Source organism: Lethenteron reissneri, chromosome 5 (genome assembly GCF_015708825.2).
Source record: "Lethenteron reissneri isolate LAM-NWPU_2019-01 chromosome 5, ASM1570882v1, whole genome shotgun sequence".
Classification (NCBI taxonomy): Eukaryota; Metazoa; Chordata; class Hyperoartia; order Petromyzontiformes; family Petromyzontidae; genus Lethenteron; species Lethenteron reissneri.
The window spans coordinates 4,600,296-4,627,293 of NC_083783.1; the positions used below are offsets into that span (position 1 = coordinate 4,600,296).

General features: G+C 48.6%; 1 protein-coding gene across 1 annotated transcript in view; it reads left to right on the forward strand.

The window, feature by feature from the left end:
• The window catches only part of LOC133351415 (androglobin-like), a 120,537-nt gene that overhangs the window by 17,314 nt on the left and 76,225 nt on the right, over positions 1-26,998 (forward strand). The window contains exons 3-4 of the mRNA XM_061566615.1: positions 24,334-24,496; positions 26,382-26,474. Of these exons, the coding sequence (XP_061422599.1) occupies positions 24,334-24,496; positions 26,382-26,474 (256 nt within the window). The remainder of the gene's footprint in view (positions 1-24,333; positions 24,497-26,381; positions 26,475-26,998) is intronic.

Below are 26,998 nucleotides of genomic sequence, written 5' to 3' on the forward strand. Positions count from 1 at the left end.
TTGGTTCTTTCGGTAAAGTCACATAGAAGGGAAGTAATAAAATAATAAAAATGAAACATAATATATTATATTATTATTATATTATATTATATATTATTGTATTATGTTTTATTTTTATTATTTTATTACTTCCCTTCTACGTGACTTTACCGAAAGAACCAAGAAGATTATCAGAGTTGTTTCTTTTTGTTTGCATTTTAACTGCTTGTGTTGTGGTTATTGCAAACATGATGCCTTGTATAAAGGTGTCAGTTTTTGTACCAGTTGAAAGGGTAGAAACCTACTACAATATGATATTGGTCGTGAAAGCCTAGTACGTGCTAAACTGACAGTACTTGTTGTAGGCACGGTGGGGTGGCCCGTGCAAGCACTGGCGACTGTCATGGCTTAACCCACCGCTTAGCTTCTGAGAGCGGATGAGATCTGGCGCATTCCGGGTGGTCTGGCGGTCGGCATGTTTCAGGATATATCGCGAGCCATGACTTGGCATACTCATTCGAGTGAAAGTCACTTCCTTTTGTCAACCTCGTTCAGGTTGTGAGTAGAATTTCAATGTGTTTATTCTGGATGCATTTGCCAAGTTTGGAATGTTTTTAAATATCCCATTAATTTAAAGTTAATTGATGTTACTCAGGTTGCCCCTGTGTTTCCACGCGTCTTGGTGGTTTTTTTTCAATCTCCTGGCTAAAAATAAAACTCAAAGAGCGCCCTTCTCTGCGCCGCGTACGCAGAGCGCTTTGCACACGGCAAGGGCCGTGCATCCAATCTCAACGCGTTCGAGGGGCACCCCCGGTGGCAGCGGTCTCTGTGTTGGCACAAGGTGACTCAGCAGCTGGTCTTCAAGTGGGCGTCAGTTCGCCAGTGGCAGGCGACGAGTGCCGCTGTGCGAAACCTAACTGCCTTGTCGTTTTGTTACCGCGTAATTTTCGCCGTTTAATTTTCTTTTGTTGCGAAATGACAAATTTGGACCGTGATTTCGGCGCACAAAGGCTTTCTCGTTTCGAATGACGCCGGGGCTTTTTGAACATCCACCGCGCAGGAGACGGGCGCTTAGGTTTAAATAAACGACGCTCACTGGCTGCGACTTGCCCGACTCTAAAAATATAAGGAACATAGCGTACCAATTGGTGTAATGCTTCCCCTTTATCCAAGGGCAAACGAGCATAAACACACTCACCCGGGGACCCCTTTTAGCAGCCAATTACCAAGATTAATAGAAGATACATTTCCGTTTCTCCTCTGTCTGGTGTTGGGACTTTTCTCTAAGTGGGAATGCCAGCTCCAATGCCTACATTTAAAGCTCGACAGCACAGGTTATTGTGAACATGTACAGCCCTTTTTCAATCCACTGCTGAACGAAGGCCTCCCTAGCCGATACCGCCAATTACGAACAATTGGGGGTGGGGACCAAGAGGGAAGCAATGGGAGCGATCACTCCCTACCCCTTTAGACCCTGAAAATGAGTATTTTATTTATATTTTTGAGATGAAATATTTTTTTTGTAATATTAATTTAAGCCCCCATTACATAGCTTGATATTTTGGGATCACCCCCCTCCACCCACCATACTGAGAAGTTTCTAGATCTTTTTTTTTTCATCATGAAGGTTGTTTGAACATACTTCACCACGCTGGTCATTGTAGCGTGGTGGGCCAGGAGGAGAAGTTTGGATATCACTCACCACTGATGTTAGCCATGCTCAGGTAATACCAGGTAAGGCCCACTGGAGCTATACAGCTATTTTTTTAGAAGCGCCCTGGACGCAAATGATAGCTCAACGAAGTGGCTTATCATCAGGTGGAAATTTATAGCAGCCAAATACTCTAAACAAATGTTGATTCTAAATGTCGGGGGAAAAACCGGAAGACTTGGAGAAAAATCCACGTGACCACGTTGAAGAGAGACACTCAAACTCCAAATTTTCAGCAGGCAGTCATGATCGTGATCGAACCCACGACCTCCTAAATACCAGGCGAGGGAGTTAACATCTCACCACCGTGGCGCCCTCAGGTTGCCGGATTGATAGCGCAGCGTGCAAGCCACTGCGCCAGCACTCCACTGCACAATAACAACAACAACAACAAAAACGGCTTTTGTTTATCCAGGAAAGCCTCACTGAGTCTCAAGACTTTTTTTACAGGAGGGTGCTGCTACATTGGGACGTTTGGCCATGAATTCCATTCGCGATGAGAGTTTGCCACCACCCGTGTGGGAGGAAATCTGAGAGCCCCGGAGAAAACTCATGGTGCGTACTGTGCAGTTTGCTACCCGCTCTGCCATGAGTGTTCCCCTCTCAAGGGTTATTGCAGTGTATGCGGGCTGCAAAATTGGCGAATGCTCAATAATGTTTTGTCCCTTTGATTTGCGTCACATCTTTGTGCGCGATGTGCAGTGCGATTATCTATTTGTTCTTTGGGTTTTCTAGGAATTCGATTGGGACAGATTATTGTGACCCAGGTCAAAATAGCCTCTTTATGCTCCACAAAAGGATGGGCAATATTGTGAAATGGTCAAAGTGATTTCCTTCTCAAAGGATAATTCATGCTGTGCTCATCTCGTGGTTACGGCCCTAAGCCAGTTTATATAATGCACATTCCTATGACGGGGTGGGGGTGAATTCCTCCATAGGGCAACCAATGTTGACGTCTCCACGCACGACGGCGCTCATCACCAAACAGTAGTTCGGCAATGACCGATGAGTCCTCTGTTGCGTTGGCCTATATTTACGTGACTAGATTCGAGATGTTCGCTGATCCAGTAACGCTCAAGCGCCGTGTGCATGTGACACGTTCGGTCACGGCTATGGGTCTCTTCAACGCTTTCCAACCGCGGTTTAAGGTATCAATGCATTTGCTCTGTTCGTCTGTCACGGGGTGGCAGCGTGGTGATGCTTGTAAATGGGGCCCTATATTTAGCAAGCTGTAGGGTGAAGTTGCGTTGCTATTTGGAACTTGCTCCTTTTCAAAAAACGGGCCACATTAATCGAAGCGTTATTGCCCAAAACTTGCAGGCACGGTGACGACAACTCTCGTAAAGATGATCTCACCGTGAACTCAACTTTAGTGACAAGTTACGTTAAATACTTAAATGTAACATTGGCTCATAATCGGTTAAATAGGCAAAATGGATAGACGTAGGATAACGTTGTTCTATCAACTGGCTCCATTTTCGTCAACTCGTTTGCCATTATGAGAAGAATTCTGGCAATAGACCTGCTCCTCTTGGCACGTGAACACCACACACACTCGCCGCGTCCATTCTTACATTGCAGCGGCACCGACACAAGCACTCGTGAAGACAAACGCACGTTGAAAGGCGCCATGTAAGCGTGTGGAGCAAGTCCGTGAAAAAGCCACGCGTTTGCATTATTTTGTTGTTGTTAAGCTTCCATAGCTGTCAACCCGTACGGTTTACCCGTATTTTGTACAGGGAAATTGAGTTTTCAGGTCCATACGGCGTGCAGCCGTTTCAGTACGGGCCAAAAAAAAAAAATTTTGTTTATTTGTTTGTGTTTCTCCCTTGTAATACGACTTTGTCGGATGAACGTTGAGATTAATAAGGGGCACGGGGTGACTAATAAGGTCTGTGTTGGTCTGTAATAAGGTGGGCACTGATAAGGGGTCGACAGGTATGTACTTCTTTTTTGTGGGTCTTTTGGCTGATGCTGGTTGTTCGTGTGTTGTTTACACCCGTTGTGATTATGTTTTTGTTTACCATTGATATCAGAAAACCCTGCAATGTAAAACACTTTTTTTATCGCGTAAAATATTTGAAAGGAGTACATGCAAGAAAGATAATCTGGCCAGGTGGCCTAGCGGTAGAGCTCATCATCCCTCTGTGGTCGATAAAATGAGTACCTCTTTGATAGGATGTCAACAATGGTTGTCCTATGGATATACTCGCCCCCGCCATCAGAATGCGGAATTTCCACTCACTGGCTCAGGGCTTTAAACAAGGCGTAAGCACCCAAGCTCAATGCTCATTTTAGCAGGAAATCACTTGGACTTAAAATATATAAATAAATGGAACATTCAGTATTAGGGTTAGGAATTGGAATGGTGAAACATTTGAAAGTTAAATATTCTGCATTGACGCTTGAGCCCACACTTTGTAATGATCCACCGCCACGGATCATTAATGCGGTAAAGTGGTGCGCGATATCCCATCTCTCAGGGGAGAGTGGGGGATAGGGACATGGAATCAATGTGGTCGGCGGATCGTTATTATACAGCTTTTGCGTCAAATTAGGACCCATTTATTTAAGGGGCGTGGGCCACAATTGGGAGATGTCATCTTCCTCGCCGGGTATGCAAGAGGTCGGGGGTTCAATCCCGACCCTGACACCTGCTGTATATTTGGAGTTTGTGTTTTCACAAACATGCGTTTAGATTACTTTGATTATTTAGCTGCTCTAAAATGTTTTCACGTGATAAGCCTCTTCATTGTGGCCAGGTCGCTTCTGAAAAGGAAGCTAACAACTCAGTGGGCTTTATCTGGTAAGATAAAACTAGTTTAGTATTGGTAGGAACCTCCTGGTTACACCAGCCCACAGGAGATTATTGTGTCCGTCGTGCAGGGAGGGGCTGGGTGGGGAGGGTGGGGCTGGGTGGGGAGGGGAGGGTGGGGAGGGGCTGGGTGGGGAAGGTGGGCAGGGACTGGGTGTGGAGGGTGGGGAGGGGCTGGGTGTGGCTGGGTGGGGGGTGGGAGGAGTGGGGCTGGGTGGGGAGGGGCTGGTCACCCCGTGGTGCCTTATAAAACTCAACGTTTAACCTACTCACGCCGGCTTGTGCCCACCCTCACAGTCGGGCATATTTGCGGAATACACCACGCCACTGTTGACCCTGGCCATTGACCGAGCAACCCAACGTTCCTACCAGCTCCCTCCGCAGGAATGTGTTTCAATTGTTTACCTTTCCAAAACTTCGCATTCCTATCGTGTTTTGTATTGTTTGGTGCTGTAACATTGTGTGTATGTAAGTTGAACTTCTTTTCCACCGTACGTATCCAACCATGCTAATCGGAGGTTCTGACCTGCCCCGAATTGGACATCTGTGAAAAAGAGCTTGATAGCTCATTGGAATGCTCCAGCATAAATAATTATTCAGATTCTGATCTGGCAGTTAGGTTCAAGCACGCCTCACTCTCCTGATGAGACACTCAATGTGGAAACTGGCCCGGAGCGTGCTTGTGTAGAGGTGTATTGGTACGGACGGGAAACAAACACAAGGGGCGTCGTTATGGCCGTACGCAGGGAAGGTGCTTACATCGACGTCCGCACCTGCCATCCCCCATCGATTGCTATATAAGGTGGTGAGCCGGAGGGCTCGGGGTCGAGTGTTAGCTTTAACCAGCGAAGATTGAAGACCAGCTAGAATAGGCCCTGGAACTCCCCTGGCTCGCTGCCCTTGTCAGGACCGACTGGTGAAAGCCAGTGGCGTGGCCCCGAGAGCCCAGACCGAGGTTCTTATAAGAGCCGGTCTGGAGACTCAGGGCGCCGTAATTCCAGCTTAACCAGGGCTAGGATAGATAGCCTCCCCTAGCTCTGTAGTGGAGGACCTGGGAGTAGGCTAGCCGGGTTAGACGTTGGGTCTCCCTGTTAGACGGGTAAAGGGGCCGATACTCCTTCGAGTGTTGTGTATCCCCGTCTCTGTAAATACGTTGGTGTTAATAAATAAGTGTGCCTCCAACTACGTCGTCCAAGCCTCCTGCAACTTACTACACTTGTATTGAACCAATGCTGCTGGAATGATCCACTCCCAGAAAAGCCACGTGGCTAATGGGGTGTGCACTTTATTCCTTGATTCTTTGCTGTGGAGGGCCACATATGTGACGGGGGGCGAATTGTTTGTGTATTTATTTTGTTTGGATGATGTAGATATGCTCCTCAATGTTGCGCCGCGCTCATTCTGCGGCCGTCTGGAACGCTCTTCCGATATTGGGAAGTCACTGGGAGCTATGTATTTTTAATTCGAGATTGAAAATGAATTTCTTTAGAACTGCTTTTATGTGTTTGGTTCGTTGTCCTTCCCCCGCACCTCCGATTCGCGCGGTTGGCTACGTACGGTGCCAAAGAAGTTCAACATACACATTACCATTGGTAATAATAAACAGTAGGCCAGACACATTGAGGTGGCACGAGATGGGCATAGAGTGATGAACATGCCTTTTGTCAAACCACCAGCTATCCTAGATTTGAAGCTTTCGTGACTACAAGGATTCATACTCTTTGGTTTTTTCGGTAAAGTCACGTAGGTGACTTTGGCTATAACGGTTCCACTTGAAGACGGAAGCTTGTGTTGCCTCCGAAACGTCGTGATTTAATTGAGTTGTTTTCATTCATTTTATTTTTTACCTACGTGACTTCACCGTCTATCCATTTACACATTACCCATAACCCAAACCACCGGCAGATCTTGGAGGTTAGGAAGATTGAGCTTGGTGAGTGCCTGGGTGTGGGTGACCATCTGCACCAGGGCTGGCCAGGTGTTGCATGCGCAGGTGGTGTCCAGGGGATGTCACTGCTGAGTGTCACCCTCACCACTCGTCTCCTGGGCTTCCCCGGTTTCCTCCTCCCACACGAAGCCAAACTCTCATTGCAAATGGAATCAGCCAAACATCCCAATTTATCTTCTTGGTTCATTCGGTAAAGTCACGTAGAAGGGAAATAATAAAATAATAAAAATTAAACATAATAAAATTGTATTATTTCCCTTCTACGTGACTTTACCGAAAGAACCAAGAAGATGAATTCTAGATTTGAAGCTTTCGTGACTGCAATGATTCATATCCTTAGGTTTTTTCGGTAAAGTCACGTAGGTAAAAACATTAAAAAGTAAAATAAAATAACAATCACGACGTTTCAGAGGCAACACCAGCTTCCGTCTTCAGGTGGTACCGTCACAGCCACGACAGCTGTATCAAGTAAATGAGAGATTTCAGGAGTTACCACTGCGTTTATATAATGGTTGGAGAAGGTGGTGGGGCATGGGCCGCATCTTTATTATTAATATGGTAAGGTGAGGCTTGAGACTAAGAATAGACTGCATAACAAAGGCTGAGCCTTATGGAGAGGTGCGGTTTGTGACTCAACCTGTAACAGGGAGACCACCACTAAACATGGTAAAACAGTAATGGTTGTCTGTCAAATAAGATTGGCAAATAAGTGTAGTTAAATATTTTTTGCATGGTTAATCACATCTTTCCAATGATTACTCAGTTTGTAACCGTCATCACGGTTGAAATTATGTCTGTGTTTGTATATTTGTATGGCTTCGTGTACAAACCTTTGATGGTAGCCAGGAGGTTTGCAGAGAACCTTGGTCTCGGAAAATACAATTTCATGAGAGCCCACCGAGTTGTAGCAATGATCGGCAACGGCCGAAGAATCAGTTCTGCCGTGTTTCAGATCTGACTTGTGCTCGCGGTCACGATCAGAAACATGACGTTTCGTTTCTCCAATGTAGTGATTGCTACATTGGAGAAACGAAACGTCATGTTTCTGAAACGTCGTAGTGATTGCTACATTGGAGAAACGAAACGTCATGTTTCTGATCGTGTCCGCGAGCACAAGTCAGATCTGAAACACGGCAGAACTGATTCTTCGGCTGTTGCCGATCATTGCTACAACTCGGTGGGCTCTCATGAAATTGTATTTTCCGAGACCAAGGTTCTCTGCAAACCTCCTGGCTACCATCAAAGGTTTGTACACGAAGCCATATAAATATACAAACACAGACATGATTTCAACCGTGACGGTTACAAACTGAGTAATCATTGGAAAGATGTGATTAACCATGAAAAAAATATTTAACTACACTTATTTGCCAATCTTATTTGACAGACAACCATTACTGTTTTACCATGTTTAGTGGTGGTCTCCCTGTTACAGGTTGAGTCACAAACCGCACCTCTCCATAAGGCTCAGCCTTTGTTATGCAGTCTATCTTAGTCTCAAGCCTCACCTTACCATATTAATAATAAAGATGCGGCCCATGCCCCACCACCTTCTCCAACCATTATATAAACGCAGTGGTAACTCCTGAAATCTCTCATTTACTTGATACAGCTGTCGTGGCTGTGACGGTACCACCTGAAGACGGAAGCTTGTGTTGCCTCCGAAACGTCGTGATTTTTATTTTATTTTACTTTTTAATGTTTTTACCTACGTGACTTTACCGAAAAAACCAAATAAGATGAATCCCTGCAGTCACGAAAGCTTTAAATCGAAATTTATCCCAATTTATAACAACGGATTATTGAATCCATCTGTGCAGACTGATATCCCCTTTTATGCTTGGTGTTTTTTTTTTTGCGTGTTCTCCGCTTTACCTCCTCCCACACGAATCCGAACCAATCATTACTCGAGGTATTTATAGTCAAACATCACAGCATCCTCCTGAAAAAAAAATCAAGTCTGGAGATTCAGCGATGCTTCTCCTGAGCAAATAATTACCGTTGTAATGATACGGGACTCATCATTGGGATGGAATTTCAAATCCTTTCCCACTTGCTCAACAAGCAAATGATATTCCGCTGTTAACAGTACATTCTGTTCAACCTCTGCAAGCTGGTTAAATCGTTCAGGTAGCGCTGATTTAAATTCCATTTGTTTAATTTTAACAGGAGGATAATTTTAGCCACGGAGTGCCTTGATATTTCTATAGAAGATGAGTGCACGCGTCGTGAGGGCCCCTCGCCACGTCGTGGGGGTCGTGGGGGTCATTCGACCATACTTCACCACGCTGAAGTTAAGCTGGCTAGATTGTTTGCTGTAATTTATTTCTCGGAAAGATTGAAAATAAAATGTTTTTCATCGTAATTAATGTTAATGATGGGTAGAATGATACATCGATTCGTCAATTAACATTCATTTTTAAGTCGTACTTAATGAATGGTGGGGTTAGTTGTAGTGATGGTGTTGGTTGTGGTGGTTGTTGTAATAGTGAAGGTCATGGTAATGATGGTAGTGGTGATCGCGGTGATGATGATGATGAGGTTGTGGCGGTGGTGGAGTTGGCGACAGTGCGATTACGGTGATGGTGATACTGAAAATTATGATGACGGTGGTGGTGATGGTGGTGCTCATGATGATGGTGGTGGTGGTCGTAATGGAGATGATTGCCACGGTGATGTGGGTGTGTATGTGCGTATGTATGTATGTTGAAATTCTTTCATATGTAGCCAACCATGCTAATCGGAGGTGTCGAAGTGTGTGTGAAAAGTGATGTTTGGAGATTGATCTCAGAACACGTCTCAAAAAAATTGTCTTGAGAATCATTTGAGGCTCTCTTGTATAAATAAGTGGCACAGCCAGCACTTGACGAGTATGGTGAAATGATCTCCGATGCCTTCTCCCGGTTAGGGGAGGCCCTCATCCAGCAGTGGACTTGAAAGGGTTGTGCATAAATAGAAAAACCCATCATCATTACAGTCGGTCGGTCACATTTTTATTTTTGTGTTTAGTTTGTTGTCCTTCTCCCGCACCTCCGATTAGCACGGTTGGCTACTTGTGGTGCGAAATAAGTTCAGCATATTTTTCGATTTAAAGCTTTCGTGACTGCAGGGATTCATCTTCTTGGTTCTTTCGGTAAAGTCACGTAGAATGGAAATAATAAAATAATAAAAATAAAATATAATAAAATAATTCTCACGACGTTTCGGCCACAACGCAAGCAGCCGTCCTCAGGTGAAGAACAGCTCTGTCGAGAAGACTCAGCCGTCCTCAGGTGAAGAACAGGTCTGTCGAGAAACAGAGTCTGCTTGCGTTGTGGCCGAAACGTCGTGAGAATTATTTAATTATGTTTTATTTTTATTATTTTATTATTTCCATTCTACGTGACTTTACCGAAAGAACCAAGAAGAAGTTCAGCATACATACGTACGTGCTGAAATTTACCCTGATGGTGGCCGAAGATAAGAGGACCACAATGGATTTCTTCAGGAAATGCTGATGGTTTTAGAACATGTGCTAAGGCTGTGTGCTTTTTACTAACCCTTGTGTGATGCCTGAACCTCATGGTTTTCTAGCCTGCACTGTTATTCTGTTAAGATGATTATGGGTTTTTTTTTGTCATTTACAGATGTGATTGTTGTTGGCATTGGTCAAGCTAATGGGTGGAAATAATTTGGTTGAAGTGAGCATTTGGTGACTATACGGTGGTGATGAGTCATATAAAGGATGAAACCGGTGCACAGTTATCTATCACTGCTGCTGCCAGTTGATTACATTTGCTCAAATTTACTTTCATTGACGCCAAAGACCAGATGAGGACAATGCAGTGGTTCAGTAAATTCTGATATTTTTGCATAATCCACAAAGGCTGTGTGCTGTTATCATCTGAACCTCATGGTTTTCCGGCCTGCACTCTTATTCATTTTTGGCGATGGCTTTTGCTCTTTCCGCCTGGTCATGGCATCGTCTTTGTTTTCGCGATACCCTTTCAGACTGATCAATGTGCTCAGGAGCAAAACAATTGATGAGTGGACAATAAAGTATTATTGCCGCAACCCATTGGTTCCGAGGGCTTTCTGGGGATAAATAATTTCAGCGGCATTGATTCAGTACAAGCAAACTCTGGACCAATTTAGACATGCAGCGGTGTCTCATTAGCAGCGCCAGGCATGTTAAGAAAGATGGACAATGCCTGGAAAGTCACGGAACGCATATATATTGCCATTTTTGCGCCGTAGTATTATTGACGCCTGTGCTGAGAGTTGTTGTTCTTTGTACTTGTACACCACTGCCAAATGCAATACAATAACGAAACCTATTTATAATAAACAAAGAATGCAACACATCCGTAAAGAGTACTGTGGACTTCAGATGTAAAAAAAAAACATAATAAGCAACGTTTTGGGAAATGCCCCTTCTTGAAAGCACTGTGAAAAAGGACTTCATAAAGCTCATCGGATTTGTGCTGGATAAATGGAGATTCTGATTCTGACATGGACAGAGAGACGAGAGTTAATAAGGGTTGGAGACTGCACTTAATACTACGGGGTTCTGGTGAGAATTACATTTAGAAAAATGTCGGCTATTAGATGTTTTTTTCTTTCTTCATTTTAAGGCGACAACGTTATTGACGAGCATGTTGAGTTTCTTATTTTCGTTAATTGTTCTTGTTGTACCGCTGCCAACGCAGCAGCAGCATTACCAAATAATATGTTCAGCCGTGTAGAGTTTGTTTTATTTTTCGATTTAAAGCTGTTCGTGACTGCGGGGATTCATCATCTTGGTTCTTTCGGTAAAGTCACGTAGAAGGGAAATAATAAAATAAAAAAAATAAGACTTTACTGAAAGAACCAAGAAGATTTGTTTCATTTTGTCATGGTGCAGCAGTTCGCACACCGAACTCTGAACCTACACTGACCTAAATTCAATTCCTGGCCATTGCAGTTGATATTTTATTTTGTGTCTTACACTCTGAGCGCGCGACGATCGCTGAAGCTTACAGATTAGTTAAACGTGTGTCTGTGTGTCTGTGCATTATCTTCCCGCTTGTCTGCAATGACAGGCGTCAGCTGTATTGACAGACTGCTAGCGGCATGGGACCTGCATGTAATATACAATATTTCACCCTGTCCTGAGTTGAGTACTGTATTCTCTCCCCAGAGTCTAGGTCGGAGAAGGGGGGGGGGCGGTAGGTGGGGAGAGGTGGCGGGGCGGGGGTATAGGAGGGTATCACTTCATTATATTACACAAATGATCTGCTGATGCTGCTGCTGCTGCTTTGCCAGTGGTGTACATGTGTAACGATACCTGACAAACGTTCTGCGATTACTAAGAGCCTTTAGTGTGGACATTAACACTATTTCGTTAAGCTGTCAATTCTGGCCAGGTTTCAACAGAGCTATGTAGCTCAGTTGGCCTTATTACCTGGTAAAATAAAAAAATAGTTTAAGTTAAGTTCGTTATATAACAGCGGCCTTAAACAGAAAAAAGGATATACTGTGTTTATAACGTGTGGCCGTTTCGGGCAATGCCACTTCTTCACAGCACCTAGAGAGGCATCTTTTTTTGCCTCTTTTTTAAGGCAGGGTCATTCACGAATTTGTTGAGGTTTAAAAACAAATTATATTACAGATTGGAGGGGGGGGCGGTGCTCGCAAACTATAGATCTAAATCCCCAGTGGACCGGGCAAGTAGCCAATGTGATTAATGTTGACAACATAAAGTATTTGTAATTATGAACACGTATATTGTTTTAACTGTTAAAATAATAGCGAGAGTCTATGACAAGTGCTAAACAAAATGGATTTAGGTGTTGCTGAGTGCAGATAGACACACTATACCCGAAGTATACAATTCCACATGATGCTAAGCCACTTCGTTGAGCTCTCACTCGTGACCAGGTCGCTTCTAAAGAACGAGCTGCATAGCTCAGTGGACGTTACCTGTTGAAATAAAAATAAATAGTTGAGAATAGCATACACTGATATCATTTCATATTTCACATTTGCAGCACGGGTACCCGTGCATTGATCTCAAACGTGGACGCTGCTGCTACAGTGTAACGGTTAGCGTACTGCGGCCGCAATCCAGAGGTCACCGGTTTCGCTCGTATCTCCCGGCGTGGCGGCTGAACTGACGGTGCACGTTTCTTAGCTCCTCCACCACCGCCTCTGTCCACCCTGCAGCGTTAAAGTGTGCAGCCACAGTCATCAAGTCACTGCGGTGAGGCAAAGTGTGGGTACTCTGGCCTCTTCCACGGCGTAGGGTAAAATATGTGCTCAGAGATTCCTCTAGCGGTTGCACGAGTGAGAAATTGCACGATGCTGCGCCTTTACCCACTCCAGTACATCTCAGACTGGTCCTGTCCAAAGCAGCCTGAACTCAACAATTTTACTGGTAGGAACATCCTGATTACACCAGCCCACAGCGGATTATTGTGTCCGTCCGTCCGTCCGTCCGTCGTGCATCCAAAGATGGGAGGGGTGGGGTTGGGTGGAGAGGGGAGGGTGGGGAGGGGCTGGGTGGGGAGGGTGGGAAGGGGCTGGGTGGGGAGGGTGGGGAGGGGCTGGGTGGGGAGGGTGGGGCTGGGTGGGGGGTGGGAGGGGTGGGACTAGGTGGGGAGGGGCTGGTCACCCCGTGGTGCCCATATAAAACTCAACGTTTAACCTACTCACGCCGGATTGTGCCCGCCCTCACAGTCGGCCATATTTGCGGAATACACCACGCCGCCGTTGACCCTGGCCATTGACCGAGCAACCCAACGTTCCTACCAGCTCCCTCCGCAGGGATGTGTTTTAGTTTTACACGGCTAGGCCCACTAAGCTATATAGCTCTTTTTCAGAGTGACCCGGCCACAAGCGATGGCTCAACGAAGTGGCTTATCGTCATCGTGTAGGAAATTTATCGCAGACAAATACCCTAAAACGCCTGCTTCTAAATGTGGAGAGAAAAACCAGAGGAACCGGATAAAAGATCCGCGTAACCACGGCGAGAGAGACACGCAAACTCCAAATATACAAGAGGCAGGGTTGGGGTCGAACCCACGACTATCCTGTATACCAGGCGAGGTAATTAACATCTCCTAGCCACCGCGGCGCAGCTGACACCGCTGTTGCTGCACGGCGCTTGGCATTCCGTGGTTGTACGAATCTCAGTGGAATCGGTCTCCCTCAGTTATTACACTAAGCTGTCACACTCCGGCACAATAAACCTACAGCTGTGCGCGTGTGCGCGCGTGTGCGCGCGTGTGTGCGTGTGTGCGCGCGTGTGTGCGTGTGCGGGGAGCGGTGGCGCTGCGGTTCAATCATGAACCCGGTGACCCGAGTTAGATTCTCGCCGATGGCCAACATCGGTGATGAATATCTGAACCGGTCACGCGCCTCCCCTAGCTCGACTCAACCTTAAATTGGTACCTGGTAACGTGTGTAAATGTCAGCATTGGGGTGAAACAGAGGCGGTCGGGCATGGTGCTCACCACCTACCCCCTCGTGTGCCATGCCGGCTGCTATAGGTGCTGGCTAACAGCACTTGACCCAACGGTCTGTGAGGCTATGCGGTGGATCTTTGCCTTTGTACATGTGTATGAGTGCCGGGGGAGTGGTGGTGCAATGGCTCGTGCGCTTTGCTACAGACCCGGTGACCTGCATTTGATTCCTGGTCACGATTCACGTCAGCCGCGAGTGACATCCAAACCAATCCTCTTTGCCGACCGGCACGAACCGAGCTTGCGAAGTATGGTCAAACAACTCTCCGCGACGCTGAGGGGGGGATTCCTACAATGGTGGACTGACGGCGGGCTGGTCATAAACCTACCAATTACACACTCGGCTGGTGCCGAAGAATAAGCAACATCAACTGTGAGCTTGCGTCAATTTCATAGCCCGAGATGGAACATGCCCATTGTGTGTCCGCCACACGTAGTAACAACACACAGCCCAACGCTTCTGTGAGAGACATATATTCTCAACACTGGCTTGGCGGAGGGCTGCAGTCATTGTACCCTGCAGCACATCTAACATGAGAGGTAAGCCATACACAAGAAAATATAATCTTGACCTTTGTCTGGCTGGCCCTTCAATATTTCAGGAAGAGATGTCTTACCCTGCAAGCAATGTACCGCCGCGCGCCCGCCTGACCTACATATAGGGACGCGGAATAACGCCGCGGTGTAAAATTATTCAGACACCTATAAATTATGAACGCTGCAATTATATCGGTGCGCGCACGCACATGTGTGTGCACGCACGCACGCACATCAGCAGGAATGTAGGGAGGCCTGCTATGTTACAGTTGTCAAAAGGATCAACTTTGCCAGGCATGGGTTGTACCCAATGTCAGATTGCATTCAGTATTTGCCCAAAGTCAAAGTGATTTCTCTTTTTGCTGAGCCACGGGTGGAAATTCCAAATCTCTATGGTGGGGGGCGAGGATTAGAACTCGGAACCTTCGGATTGCGAGCCACTTGCTCTACCGCTGAGCCACCTGGCTGCAATAAATTCTACGAAGCGTGCACGCAATTTTTATTTTATTTTGGATACAGACCAGATGGAAATATTTTTTGTAAGCGAATTGGCGGAGGCGGCTGCGATATCAACCACAACATTACATTGCCATGTTACCTACACATTTTGTACTTATCATCGGAATCCGTGCGATATGTGCTCAACGAACTACCATATAAATTGACGTGAAATTTATTGTAATTTTTGGGGGGCCCCATCTGGGTTTGGGGCCTGTCCGGTATGCTCATCAGTAATACCCCCTTACCCCCCTCTTGTCAGGCATGTGTACGCAGGCAGGCACGGCACACACGCACGCACAGGAACATATGGACACATGCGTACAACACACGGCGTCTGCAAAACGACGATGAATAAACATTTACGCAATTACAACGGCGTGCTTATGAAGTGCTGCTGTGGCACAATGAACCACAGCTGCCCGAGTGATGTGCTGATAGTGCCCTCAAAGGAGAGCGCGCACTGTCAAACCAGGAGTCTCTCTTTCTCCTCACTCGCCCACTCCCTAGCTCCCTTACTCGCTCTCCCGCTCGCTCGCTCGCTCCGTCGCTCGCCCACTCACTCGCCCACTCGCTCACAAACCAGAAATCTGTAATTTTCACCGGAATTGTATCACTCCTGCGTCTGGGTTTGGCTGGGTGCTTGGGAGCGTGGATGTTTTATCCGGTATTGGATAGATCATGGCTGATGATGAATATAACGGTGATGTAATTTTGGGGAAGCATTTAAGCAGCGCTTTGCGCACTGCGTAGTGAACACCGCTGACTTGAGTTCCTTTCCTGACCACGGCCATTGTCTGTGGCGAGTGGCGTCTGAACCAGATTGGAGTACCTCCCTTTCACCAACCCGCACTGACCAGTGTGGTGAATTATGGCCAAACAACCCCAATGCCCGACACGTCATAGAGAGGTCTTCATCCAGCAGTAGATTAACCAAGAGCTATTGGAATGATTGCTACTTTACGCACATTTTTATCTCTCGTCTCCTTCGTGAATCATAGCAGAGGGCTGCACATCGTTGTTAATATTATCACATGTATCTAAGATATTTAATTGGCGTGGTGTGCGCTTGTACACGTTACTGTTTGCTACCTTTGGCTGTGTAGGGTGGTCGCAGGTCTTACGACACACATTTCGGCCAGATTATTCCGCGGCCCAACCCCCGAACGTCTACTACGAAGCATTATTACACCTCGTATGTAATTGGTCGGCGCAAACCCTGCAGCAACGAGAGACCGGCTACTTTCGCCACGGTGCCAAAAAAGATGTCATCGATTGAATTGTGAAAATCCGTTGAAATTGCCATGGTTATAGGGAGAGGGCGATGGCGGGGAGGATGGGAGGAAGAGTGGGGAGGTGGGGGGGCGGCCGTGGCGAGTCGTTCCATCCGAGAGTGACTTGGCTAGGCTTGAGCGGTGGCCGTCGAGGGGACAGAAGGGACGGTCCGTGCCCTGGCGCTGCCATCGCCGGCGTCGTTTTATAGCGGCGGCGGCGGCGAACGAGCGAGCCTCCTTTGTACCGAACACACCGTGTCCGTACACCCCCACCAGCCCCCCGAGTCCTGCGTTTTTATCGCCGCCGCAGCACCGAGGCCACACACAATGGCTTGGGATAGAAGAGTCGCAGCAACTAGACGGGGATTTTAGTTTGGACGCTTCCCAGCGTGGGTTGAAAGCGTCGATGCAATTGGCTCTGTCCCCGTCTGTGTAACGGGAGGATGCCCGATAAGACGACCCAAAGCTCGCTACGCTTGAGAACTCGGTTTAATCGCAACTCTATAGCTGCCTTTACGAGTCATTATTGATATGCAAGCCGGGTTGAGACCATCAACTCATTTGGACTTGAGAACATGGATTCGAACGCAAGATCTAGTATTCTAGTCAATCCCGCACCTCCGATTAGCACGGTTGGCTCTGTACGGTGCGAAGGAAGTTCAGCATACCATATGTACAAAGACCTCCATGGACAAACGCATGTTGTGAGGAGTTCTAGAATCCATGATGCGTGCGCATGATTTTTCTTCCTTGTTTTGTTGTTGTTTTAGTTGTTGCCAAGGCCATGGAACGAGCCAATGTGTCTTGACACAGACAGAACGCGGCTTCTCGTTAAGAGTTTGGCTCGGGCTTTGCGGTGGTGTAGCCGGGAGAATTGATGGGCCCAGCAAGCGCATAACGCGGGCAATTTTGCGCATGTGTCGTCTGCCAACACGAAATAACTTTTCACGTCCTTCGGTGAATGTTTGTTTGGCCTGTTGGAGCAATGTCCCCCCCCCCCCCCCCCTGCAGAGATTGTTTAAGGCAGGCAAAACCCCCTGGGTCGCCTTCAATGAGCCTCATCAGCAGGGTGTGGCCCATGAAATGAATGCCGCTGCGTTGCCATGATGACATGGACAGGAGCAATCCACGGATGCTGTTTAGTGCAGTCATCATCATCGTCGTCATCAGCTTTGGTCGATCCACTGCTGGATGTAGGCCTCATCCAGCAGTGGATGAGGCCTACATCCGGTATTGGATAGATCAGCGTCTCTCGTGGCCACGCAAGTGGATCAATCCACGGATTCGCACCTGCCAAACGAGCTGATTTAATCGCTCCATCTCCACGTTGGACGTACTCACGGGCCGTGTTCTATTCCCTGCCACTCTGCTGTTAGTCTCGACCTGCCGGCTCCTATCCTGCCCAGCGATGCGTTCTGCCAAAGCCCCCCTTTCTATTTCCTAGCCGTCCATGCGATGTTACTCACCCGCGTATGTGTTCCCACGATCCGTGTGTTCCCATTGCCTGTCTCTCATCCAGCAGTGGCTTGACCTAAGGTGCTGCAAAACAGAATCATATTACTGCTACTACAGTACAGCAGTAAAATGCTGAATCAGAATCAGCCATGGTCAGTCCACTGCTGGATGAAGGCCTCCTCAAGCTACCCGCCGCTGCCACCTCTCACGATCCCGTGATGTGACAAGCCATCCGGCTCTTCGAATGATTTCATCGCTCCATCTCCTCGTCCATCGTGCCCTCTAGCCGTGACTACTCCTGCCCGAGCCCACTCGCTTCCCTGAATTATTTGGATGGTGTCACCAACATATATATGCTCTCCAATCCACGTTTCTCTTTCTGTCTCTCAATAACTCTCCCGTGCTTCTTTGCGCACTTTCCAGATGTTGCTGTTGTTGTATGTTTTGATCTTCATCACCAACGTGCGTGTTTGTAAGCAGGTTGTCACAGTGACTCGATCCGACCTCCTGGATCTTGTCCCGAGGTTGCTCGACGCTGTTTCAAGTGAAACGTCGCCAATCTAATCGCTCGCTCACTCACTCGCCTACTCACTCTCGCACACATTGATCCATACGCCATAGCAGCTCATGCTCGTATATTTACGCCGATTAAAAACGTTATCCTTTAGGCGCATTGCGGTGTTGCTTTTCAGCGGAGTTCCGCAGAGACATTGGCGGCGATGATTTTGCGCTGCCCGCGGGCAAAGAAGACGGACGCAGCTGTATTAAAATGTTAATTCGCACATCTGTAAAAACAAAGCCCAACTGCTTGTGGCTGCGTCGTCTTCCTTTATCGTTGTTTAATAAGCACTTGGAAAGCATGTGTACTCACCCAATATAGCTGGCGCAGAAATAATTGTGTAAGTCAACATGCGCTCACCGCACGTGTATATGTGTGTGTATAAAAAGCGTGCCTAAGTGCTGTTTGCAGCATTGGCAATGCAGTATTGTGTGATGTTAATACTGGTAGGAACCTCCTGGTTACACCAGCCCACAGGGGATTATTGTGTCCGTCCGTACGTTGTGCAGGGAGGGGCTGGGTGGGGAGGGGAGGGTGGGGAGGGGCTGGGTGGGGAAGGTGGGGCTGGGTGGGGAGGGTGGGGCTGGGTGGGGGGTGGGAGGGGTGGGGCTGGCTGGGTAGGGGCTGGTCACCCCGTGGTGCCCTTATAAAACTCAACGTTTAACCTACTCATGCCAGCTTGTGCCCGCCCTCACAGTCGGGCATATTTGCGGAATACACCACGCCGCCGTTGACCCTGGCCATTGACCGAGCAACCCAACGTTCCTACCAGCTCCCTCCGCAGGAATGTAATGGACAAAGTGGATGTATATAGCCACGTCGACGTGCCAGTGCATCTCGAGAAGCGGTGGAGGAGAGATGAGAGAGAGAGTCGGTCACAGGCAGAGGAGATGAGGAAGGTGTTGAGCCTGGGCCTTGAACTGGGGCCACAGCACGGGTGGCTAGGGGAAGGCAGTTCCAGACTGGGGGCAGCAGAGGAGAATGAGCGACCTGCCATCCATGTCCCCACGCTTCTTTGCGCCGAATTTTAATTTTTTTTTTCTGCGCATTTTATTCATGACCGTGTATCTGAACCACGCGTCATAGCAGGCAGTGCACACTGATTAAGCACATTGTTTTTTAGGCCACATGGCTAATTTGCTACCAACATGCTGTAGGTTTCGTTACCTCCACGATTCATGACCTGGCTGACACGAACAGGCAGCAGCATCATCAGCGGCATCATCATCATCGTCCTCGTCATCAGCAGCAGCATCGATTCACTCGTAGCCGAAGCAAACTCTTCTCAGGGTTCAGCCGAGCAGGGGGCACGGGGAGCAAAGATTCCCGCTGAATGTGGCCCCAGGTTTCAAGCTTTGAGCCCTCGGCAGCTTCCGGCTCTTACCGGTGACCCCGAACAGAATCAGAATCAGATACAACTCCCCCCTCCGACCCTCAGCATCAACCGTGGTCGCGGCAATATTCTTTCAAAGAGTTTAAAATGAGATTGCATTGTCACGTACGCTTAGGTCTGCAGCAACAACAAAACAACGAAACTATTGGCAGCAGGAGCAGCCTAGGAAATGAAGGTTGGCTTTGCGAGTCTGCGAGTGCCGTGAGGTCGAACGAGTGGGTGTTTTGATCGTGACCTTGAGAAGCGATATTCCGATGCAGCCTGTGTTGCCACCTTCCGCTAAGGCAGAGTGATCTCCTGCTCATCTCCTTTTACAGACCCGAGATGGTGGTGTGAAATTCCACATTCCTAAGACAACACTCCTGTGGATTTCCCCACAAGGTGGTACCTATTTTATCGGACCCGGAGGGGATGATGGGCTGAGTCAACGGGACTTGAACTTGGCGGCCTTCCGATTGCGAGCCGCTCGCTCTACCGCTACGACAACAAAAAATCTGGGGCATCTCTTTGCGAAGAAGAAGATCAGGAATATCTTGTCATCGTGGAAGGGGGGAGGACCCACGTGTGAACGTATCGTCTGGAGCGGTGGTGCGTTATTGTTATTATTTTTAATGCTATCACGGGACTGACAAGAGCCCTGCAGACTTCCATCGAGCCCCATGGACTCGCACAGAGACCCATCGACTCGCACAGAGATCCATCGATTCACACAGAGACCCATCGACTTACACACAAGATCCAGAGACTCACATAGAGACCCGTAGACTCGCATAGAGACCCATCGACTCGCACAGAGACCCATCGACTCGCACAGAGACCCATCGACTCACAGAGAGACCCATAGACTCACAGATAAACCCATAGACTCACACAGACCCATAGACTCGCACAGATAACCATAGACTCACACAGAGACTCATTGACTCGCACAGAGACCCATAGACTCACACAGAGACCCATCGACTCGCACAGAGACCCATCGACTCGCACAGAGACCCATCGATTTACACACAAGATCCAGAGACTCACAAAGATACCCGTAGACTCGCACAGAGACCCATTGTTCATCACGATGCCTGACATGTCGAGCCATGCGCTGAAGAAGCCTACCAGCACGTTGCAGTAAAACGTCAGACATCGAGCCAAACATCCCGTAGCGGTACAACCCAACACACGCATGGGAGAGCTATGAGTACATCGTCATGATTATTATTTAGGAGAACAGGGTGACTGATTTTTGAATCGGGTCATCGTAACGTCGTGGCCCCATAGTGAGCACGAAAGGGCTGCTCCAAGTGCCTTGAGGACACTGTGTGATTCTGTGAAGGGTTGACCCGTCCCGGCCTTTCGCTGGCATGCTGTGCCTCACCGCTCTGTGGGGGAGATATGGAATGAGAGAAAATTCGGATGTATAGAATGTCCCAGTGCGACCGCATCCTTTCTCATGTTTGTACGTTTGAAAAAAGAAGAAGATATTTCCCCCAATTGTATCCCCGATTGTGGGATCAGCGTCTGGTCGTAATGAGGCAAAGAATCAGTTCAGATCTCCCGCAGACCAGCTCACTGGCTCTTCGTGTTAGAGAACGCGTCCACGGAAGCGGATATCACAGAGGTACCTCTGACATGCCTTCAAGTCACCTCTTCCATAATACACGTTTTTTGGGTTAGATCGCGTAAATATATCAATGTGTCATTAAACCCGCCACCACCCGACACAGCCAATTAGTATGGTTTGTCACGTACGCAGAACATGCCAATTCGTTACCGGATGTCTGATGGCGAAACGTCGTACTCCGATTGTAAATGTTGTGGCTTTGCTCTCCAACACACCGGTGTGCTGTACTAGTGTACTACACTATACACTATATTATACACTATACACTACACTATACACTACACACTATACATTAGTGCTGTACTAGTAACGAATTGGCCACGTTCTGTTCACGTGACAAACCTTACTAAGTGGCTGCGTCGGATGGCGGCGGGTTTAACGACACATTTATATAGTTACGAGATCTAACCCAAAAAAACAAGGTGTATTGTGGATGATATTGGTCACGAAAGCCTCCTACGTGTTAAGTCACCTCTTGTCCACGCGCAGCTGAGGGCGGCACTTTCCCACCCGCTCGGCTACTGAGAGCAATTCTCTCAGGAGTGCCGAGCATCTGCCTCTGTTGAATAAAATATCGCTTCGGAGGAAACCAATTAATTGATGCAGCTGCTACGGTGGCGGGGGTGCACAATGAAGAAAAAAACAACTCAACGCCATTGCAAATAACAACGCTCTGGCCGTAAAACGAATTACATATATCTTTTTGGTTCATTCGGTAAAGTCACGTCGAAGGGAAATAATAAAATGATAAAAATTAAACATAATAAAAGACAATTCTCACGACGTTTCGGCCACAACGCAGGCAGCCGTCCTCAGGTGAAGAACAGGTCTGTCGGAAAGACAGCATCTGAATGAGCACCACCAGGCTTGGCAGCGTATATTTAAGCTGGGTTAGAGGGGGAAGGGCGCCTTGACAAAGGAATTTGCATATCAAAAAGAATTACATATATGTGATAGGTGGCGTTTTTGGTCATGGTCCCTTTCTGTATCGTCATGTGCTAGCTATCGGGACGGGCCTATTATGTTTACAATTCCTTTTTAAGACTGCACCGTGTTACCGACGGACGGTATAGACGTGGGGGGGGGGGTGGGGGGGGGCGTCTTTGTTGTCTATGCGCCGCCTTCCCGGCAGAAACGTTGGAGCGAGCGCCTGCCACGTGGCCCCTCATCCCCTCCCGTGCACCGCACGCTTCGATGGAGGCACCGAAAAGGTCGCTCGCCTCTCGAGCCTCCGTCTCCGCCGCCGATGCTGAACGCAGAGGAAAGCAACTGGCCGTGCGGCTGGGTTCAACGCCTTGAGCTGCCGTGCGCTCCCTGCTCCCGCGTGCCCAGCGTCGTGCCTACAAAATTCTGCTGCCGCTGTTCGCCATACATGTTGTTTAAAAAATTTAATAAAAAAATATGCAGTTGTAGCCACAAACCTTATGCTTTGGATGTATTGGGTGGTGGCGGGTTTCACGACACGTTTATATTTACGGGAGCGGTAGGGTGGCGGTTAGCGCGCTGCGCTACGAACCCGGCGACCCGAGTTCGATTCCCGCTCATGGCCAACACCGGTGATGATTTTTTGAACCGGTCCTGGGCCTCCGCTAGATTGACTCAGCCTCGAATGAGCACCTGGTGCGGTGTGTAAACATCGCCACTGGGGAGACAAAGGCGGTCGGACGTGATGCTGGCAACCGACCCGCTCGCGTGCCCTGCCGGCCTTTATAGGTGCTACTCGATAACAGCACTTGCCCCAACAATATGTTAAGGCTGTACGGGGGAACTTTGTTGTTGTTATATTTACGCGATCTAACCCAAAAAAATAACCTTTACCTGTGAATAAGAATGGTCGCGAAAGCCTCCTCCTACCCCTGCTGAGTGTGAAAGTGAGTTGTGACGAGGACGAAGGACATTGGCATAATCGGAATGGACGGACGAAACCGCCTGGCGGCCCCGAATTGCGATCTAGGGAACAAACAGAAGAGCAGTGGGAATGGAATTATGAAGACGCGCGGGAGAGAGAGGGAGAGAACGAGAGCGAGACAGAAGGAAAAAAAGAGAGAGATAGGAAGGGAAAGAGCGTGACGGGAGGCAATTACCCAATGGGGTGAACGGATCGATCCAGCAGCAACGAGTTGGCAAACGGAGAGCGCGGATACCTGGAACCCGTCAGCAAGCGCCGCCACATTGCCGTGCAATGTTTCTTTAAGCCCAGGTCAACGGTGCGATTCGTAAATCCACCTCCTACGCCCCCCCCCCCCCCCCCCACTCTGTCTCTGTCCACCGAGCAATATTAATGGGTATGCCAGGATCAGGCGATCAGCAGGCTACATTGTGGAGGAGTAGGCCAAATCACCCTCTATAAAGGCTGTCCGGAGCTCTCTCTAGCTGATGCCGTTTTTGCCAGCGGTGGCGTGAGCGCGGCATTTCAGGGCTGCACCTTTACCTACCGTGAGAGCTGTGGTCTCGATGGGCTCTCGCCTGCTCGTGAATGAAGGTCATCTCAGTCTTTGGGGTTTCCCTGTGCAAGACTTCTGGGTCTGTAAATCTGTTTGCCGCTGTGTAATTCCATGGGTGTCTGCGTAAGTCTGAACATCTTTGTAAGTTTGTGAATATACGCGAGTCTGTGGCTGCGCATGTACGTCTGTGGGTCTCTTTGTTAGTCTATGGGGACCTGTGTAAGTCTGTGAGTATCTCAGTAAGCGTGTGAGTTTGTGTAAGCCTGTGACACCCTATTTAGTCTACGGATCTCTGTTTAAGTCCACATAAAGCCCAGGTCTGCAGCAAGGTCGAGACTTTTGGTCTCATGGGCTTCCGTTTGCCCATTAATGAAGGTCACCTATGGCTCTCTACATAAGTCTGTGAGTCTCTATGGAAGTGTGTCTCTTTTTTTCTAAATCCATTGCTCTCTTTGTCGATGGAGCGGCATCCGAGAGCACGTCCTCCGCGGAGATGTACCGATGATTTAAAGTTACGTGTACGAGCTCGTCGGATTGCGGAGATGGCGACGGCTCTGGGGAGGCCTTCATCCGGCGGCAGTGGCTACATCACGATTGATGATGGTGACGATGATGTTGCCGCAGGTCGACGTCCCAAGGTGGCACCGGCGCCGCCGGGGGTGCGGTGGAGGGGCGAGCGGGACGGTTCCCGCCCTGGCCAGAGTGGAGCGACGCGGAGGTCAACGCGGAGAAGTGGGATGGACCGCGCGCTGGGGGCGGGAAGGAGAAGGGCAGGAGTCCCAGCCTGGTGCGGCACTCCCGTCCGTCTGTCCGTCTGTCCGTCCATTCGTGCGTCTGTCCGTGCGTCCGTGCGTGCGTCCGTACATTTCGTCTGTTCAGTCCGTCTGTGTGTCCGTCCATCCATTCAATTGTCTGTCCATCCGTTCATTTGTCCGTCCGTGCGTCCGTCCGTCCGTCCATCTGTCCTTCCATCTGTCTGTCCATCTATGCTGTCCATCCATTCGTCAATTCATGTGTTTGTCAGCCTATCTGTCCGACTGTCCATACATCTGTCTGTCCGTCCATCCGTCTGTCCGTCAATGTGAACCGTAGCTCATTTTAACTAGCTGGGGCGATGAGTCGATTGCGTGGATTAACTAATTGATAAATTGTCATTGACTACTTTGTTTGTAGTCGATTACACGGGCTCTTGTCGAATGATTATTTGCTTAATATGAATTTGAACCTTTTGTGCTAATTTATGCACTATTATGATAACCCTCAATCCAAATAAAATTATATTTAGGTCCATTAACCTATGAACCTTCACGACAAAAGTTTTTCAGCTGCATTTTGAAGAAAATGCTGGAATACTTTCATCGTCCTTGAGTCTTATCAGCAGGGTTTTGTCCAGGGTTTCCCTTGCATTATCCCCTTACATTCATGGCCTCTGGGACGCTAAGCCGGATTTTAGCCTGGTTCGTACTGACAGCCGACCACCACCAGGGGCTTACTTGGTGTTGTAGGCGCGTGGCTGCTGCGAGGTCGTGGCCAGGATGTGGTGGTGCTGAGGGTCTCCTGGGTTTCTCCCGTTTCCTCCTACAAGACAGAGACAAACTCTCATTGATTCATGCATAACCGAATTCAGAGCCAAACATCGCAACGTAACGGCAGCCTCCTGAAAATTGTTGTTTATTATTATCACGGCTAATATTTTCTGTCCAGAAGGCCAATTAGTTGGTGAACTTTAACGTCATTTATATTTCACTGCGGCAAAAGAAACAGAAGATCATTCCGTCCCCCACTCCAAACCTCCCCACCCCACCGCTCGTTCATCGCCACGCCGGTAATTTATTACCAGGCGGTAATGAATTTGCTCAAGTTAAATCTATATTGTTAATTTCATAGTCTCGGACGCGGCGGCCGTTCCCGGGCGGAAGGGCGCGTAGCTTGCTCGCTCAATGAGCTGCGGCGACGTGGAGCGTCGCGTCGCGGCGTTCAAAGGTTAAAGAGACAAAAAGCGACAAACGACGCGACTGCGCGGCTCCCGTCCGACTTCCGTCGTCGTCGAAGATCCCCGCGAAGGTGAAGGCACAACCCCCCCAGGTGATGTCCAGCAGAGCCCCCCCCCCACCCCCCATCACAGTGTGTATTTGGCCTGCTTTTTCATGCTTTGAAAGACGTCGTGGCAAGAGGTGGGTGTAACCACCTCTTTACCCCACCGTAGCACGTGCCTGCCGATCGACTAACTGTGCTAAACCCATTTACACGGCTGAGTGGACAGACGTAGAAACATGTCCCATTGTGGTGATCTGCCGCACCGGGAGTTGGAATCGAACGAACCGTTGACCTCTGGAATATACGTATGCGTGTATGTTGACATTGTTTCGCATCGTTTGTAGCCAACCGTGCTGATCGGGAGCTCATTGCGAGGCCCCCGGCAGCTTCCAGAACAGGGGTCGGCGAAGCAAAATAACAAGAAGAGCCATTTTTGTTTTGGAATTCGGTGAAAAAAAAAACGTTGCACTGCATGTGAATAACATAACGAAGCAGTCCTTCTAAGAGCCGCCTCCGAAGCCGCAGGTTTTGTCGACCCCCGGTCCAGAATGAAGCACGACCCGACACCTAACGTGTTGAGCGCCCATTGGATGCGGCGGGTGGCCCCTGAGTTCCCACGTTGTCCCGTCTCGCAGAATTTCTTTGAGGACCCCGAGGGCAAGATCGAGCTGCCCCCCTCGCTGAAGGTGCACGCTTGGAAGAGGCCCCAGGACTTCATCACTGACCGCGTGAGTTGGACGTCTTTGTTTTTCCGCACATTCACGCTCGCCGCTCTCTCGCGCCGTGTGTGGGGGGCGGGGGGCGGGGGGTTTGAGAGAGAGAGAGGAGAGATGCAGCCAGAGGTGAAACGAGGTGGTGGGGTGTGGGCGGGCGGACGGAATGGTCTTCTGTTTCTTTGCCGCAATGAAATATGAATAACGTTTAAGTTCAATAACTAACGGGCCGTGCAGCTGCCTCGGGGTTCACGGTCAGGAGGGGGTGCGGGGGAGGGACCCAGACTACGAAGAGAGGGAGGCATCAGAGAGCGAGGCATTGGAAGAGAGGGAGGCATTAGATCGAGGGGGTATCCATTTCATTACGCACGGTAGTCGCCCATCCAAAGCACAAAGACGGTGGTCATCACATCGCGTGCTTTCACATGCGCTTCTGCGGCCGTCTGGAACGCTCTTCCTTTCGATATTAAGAAGCCACTGGACGCTATGCACTTTTAAGTCTAGCTTGAAAACGAATTTCTTTAGAATTGCTTTTTGTG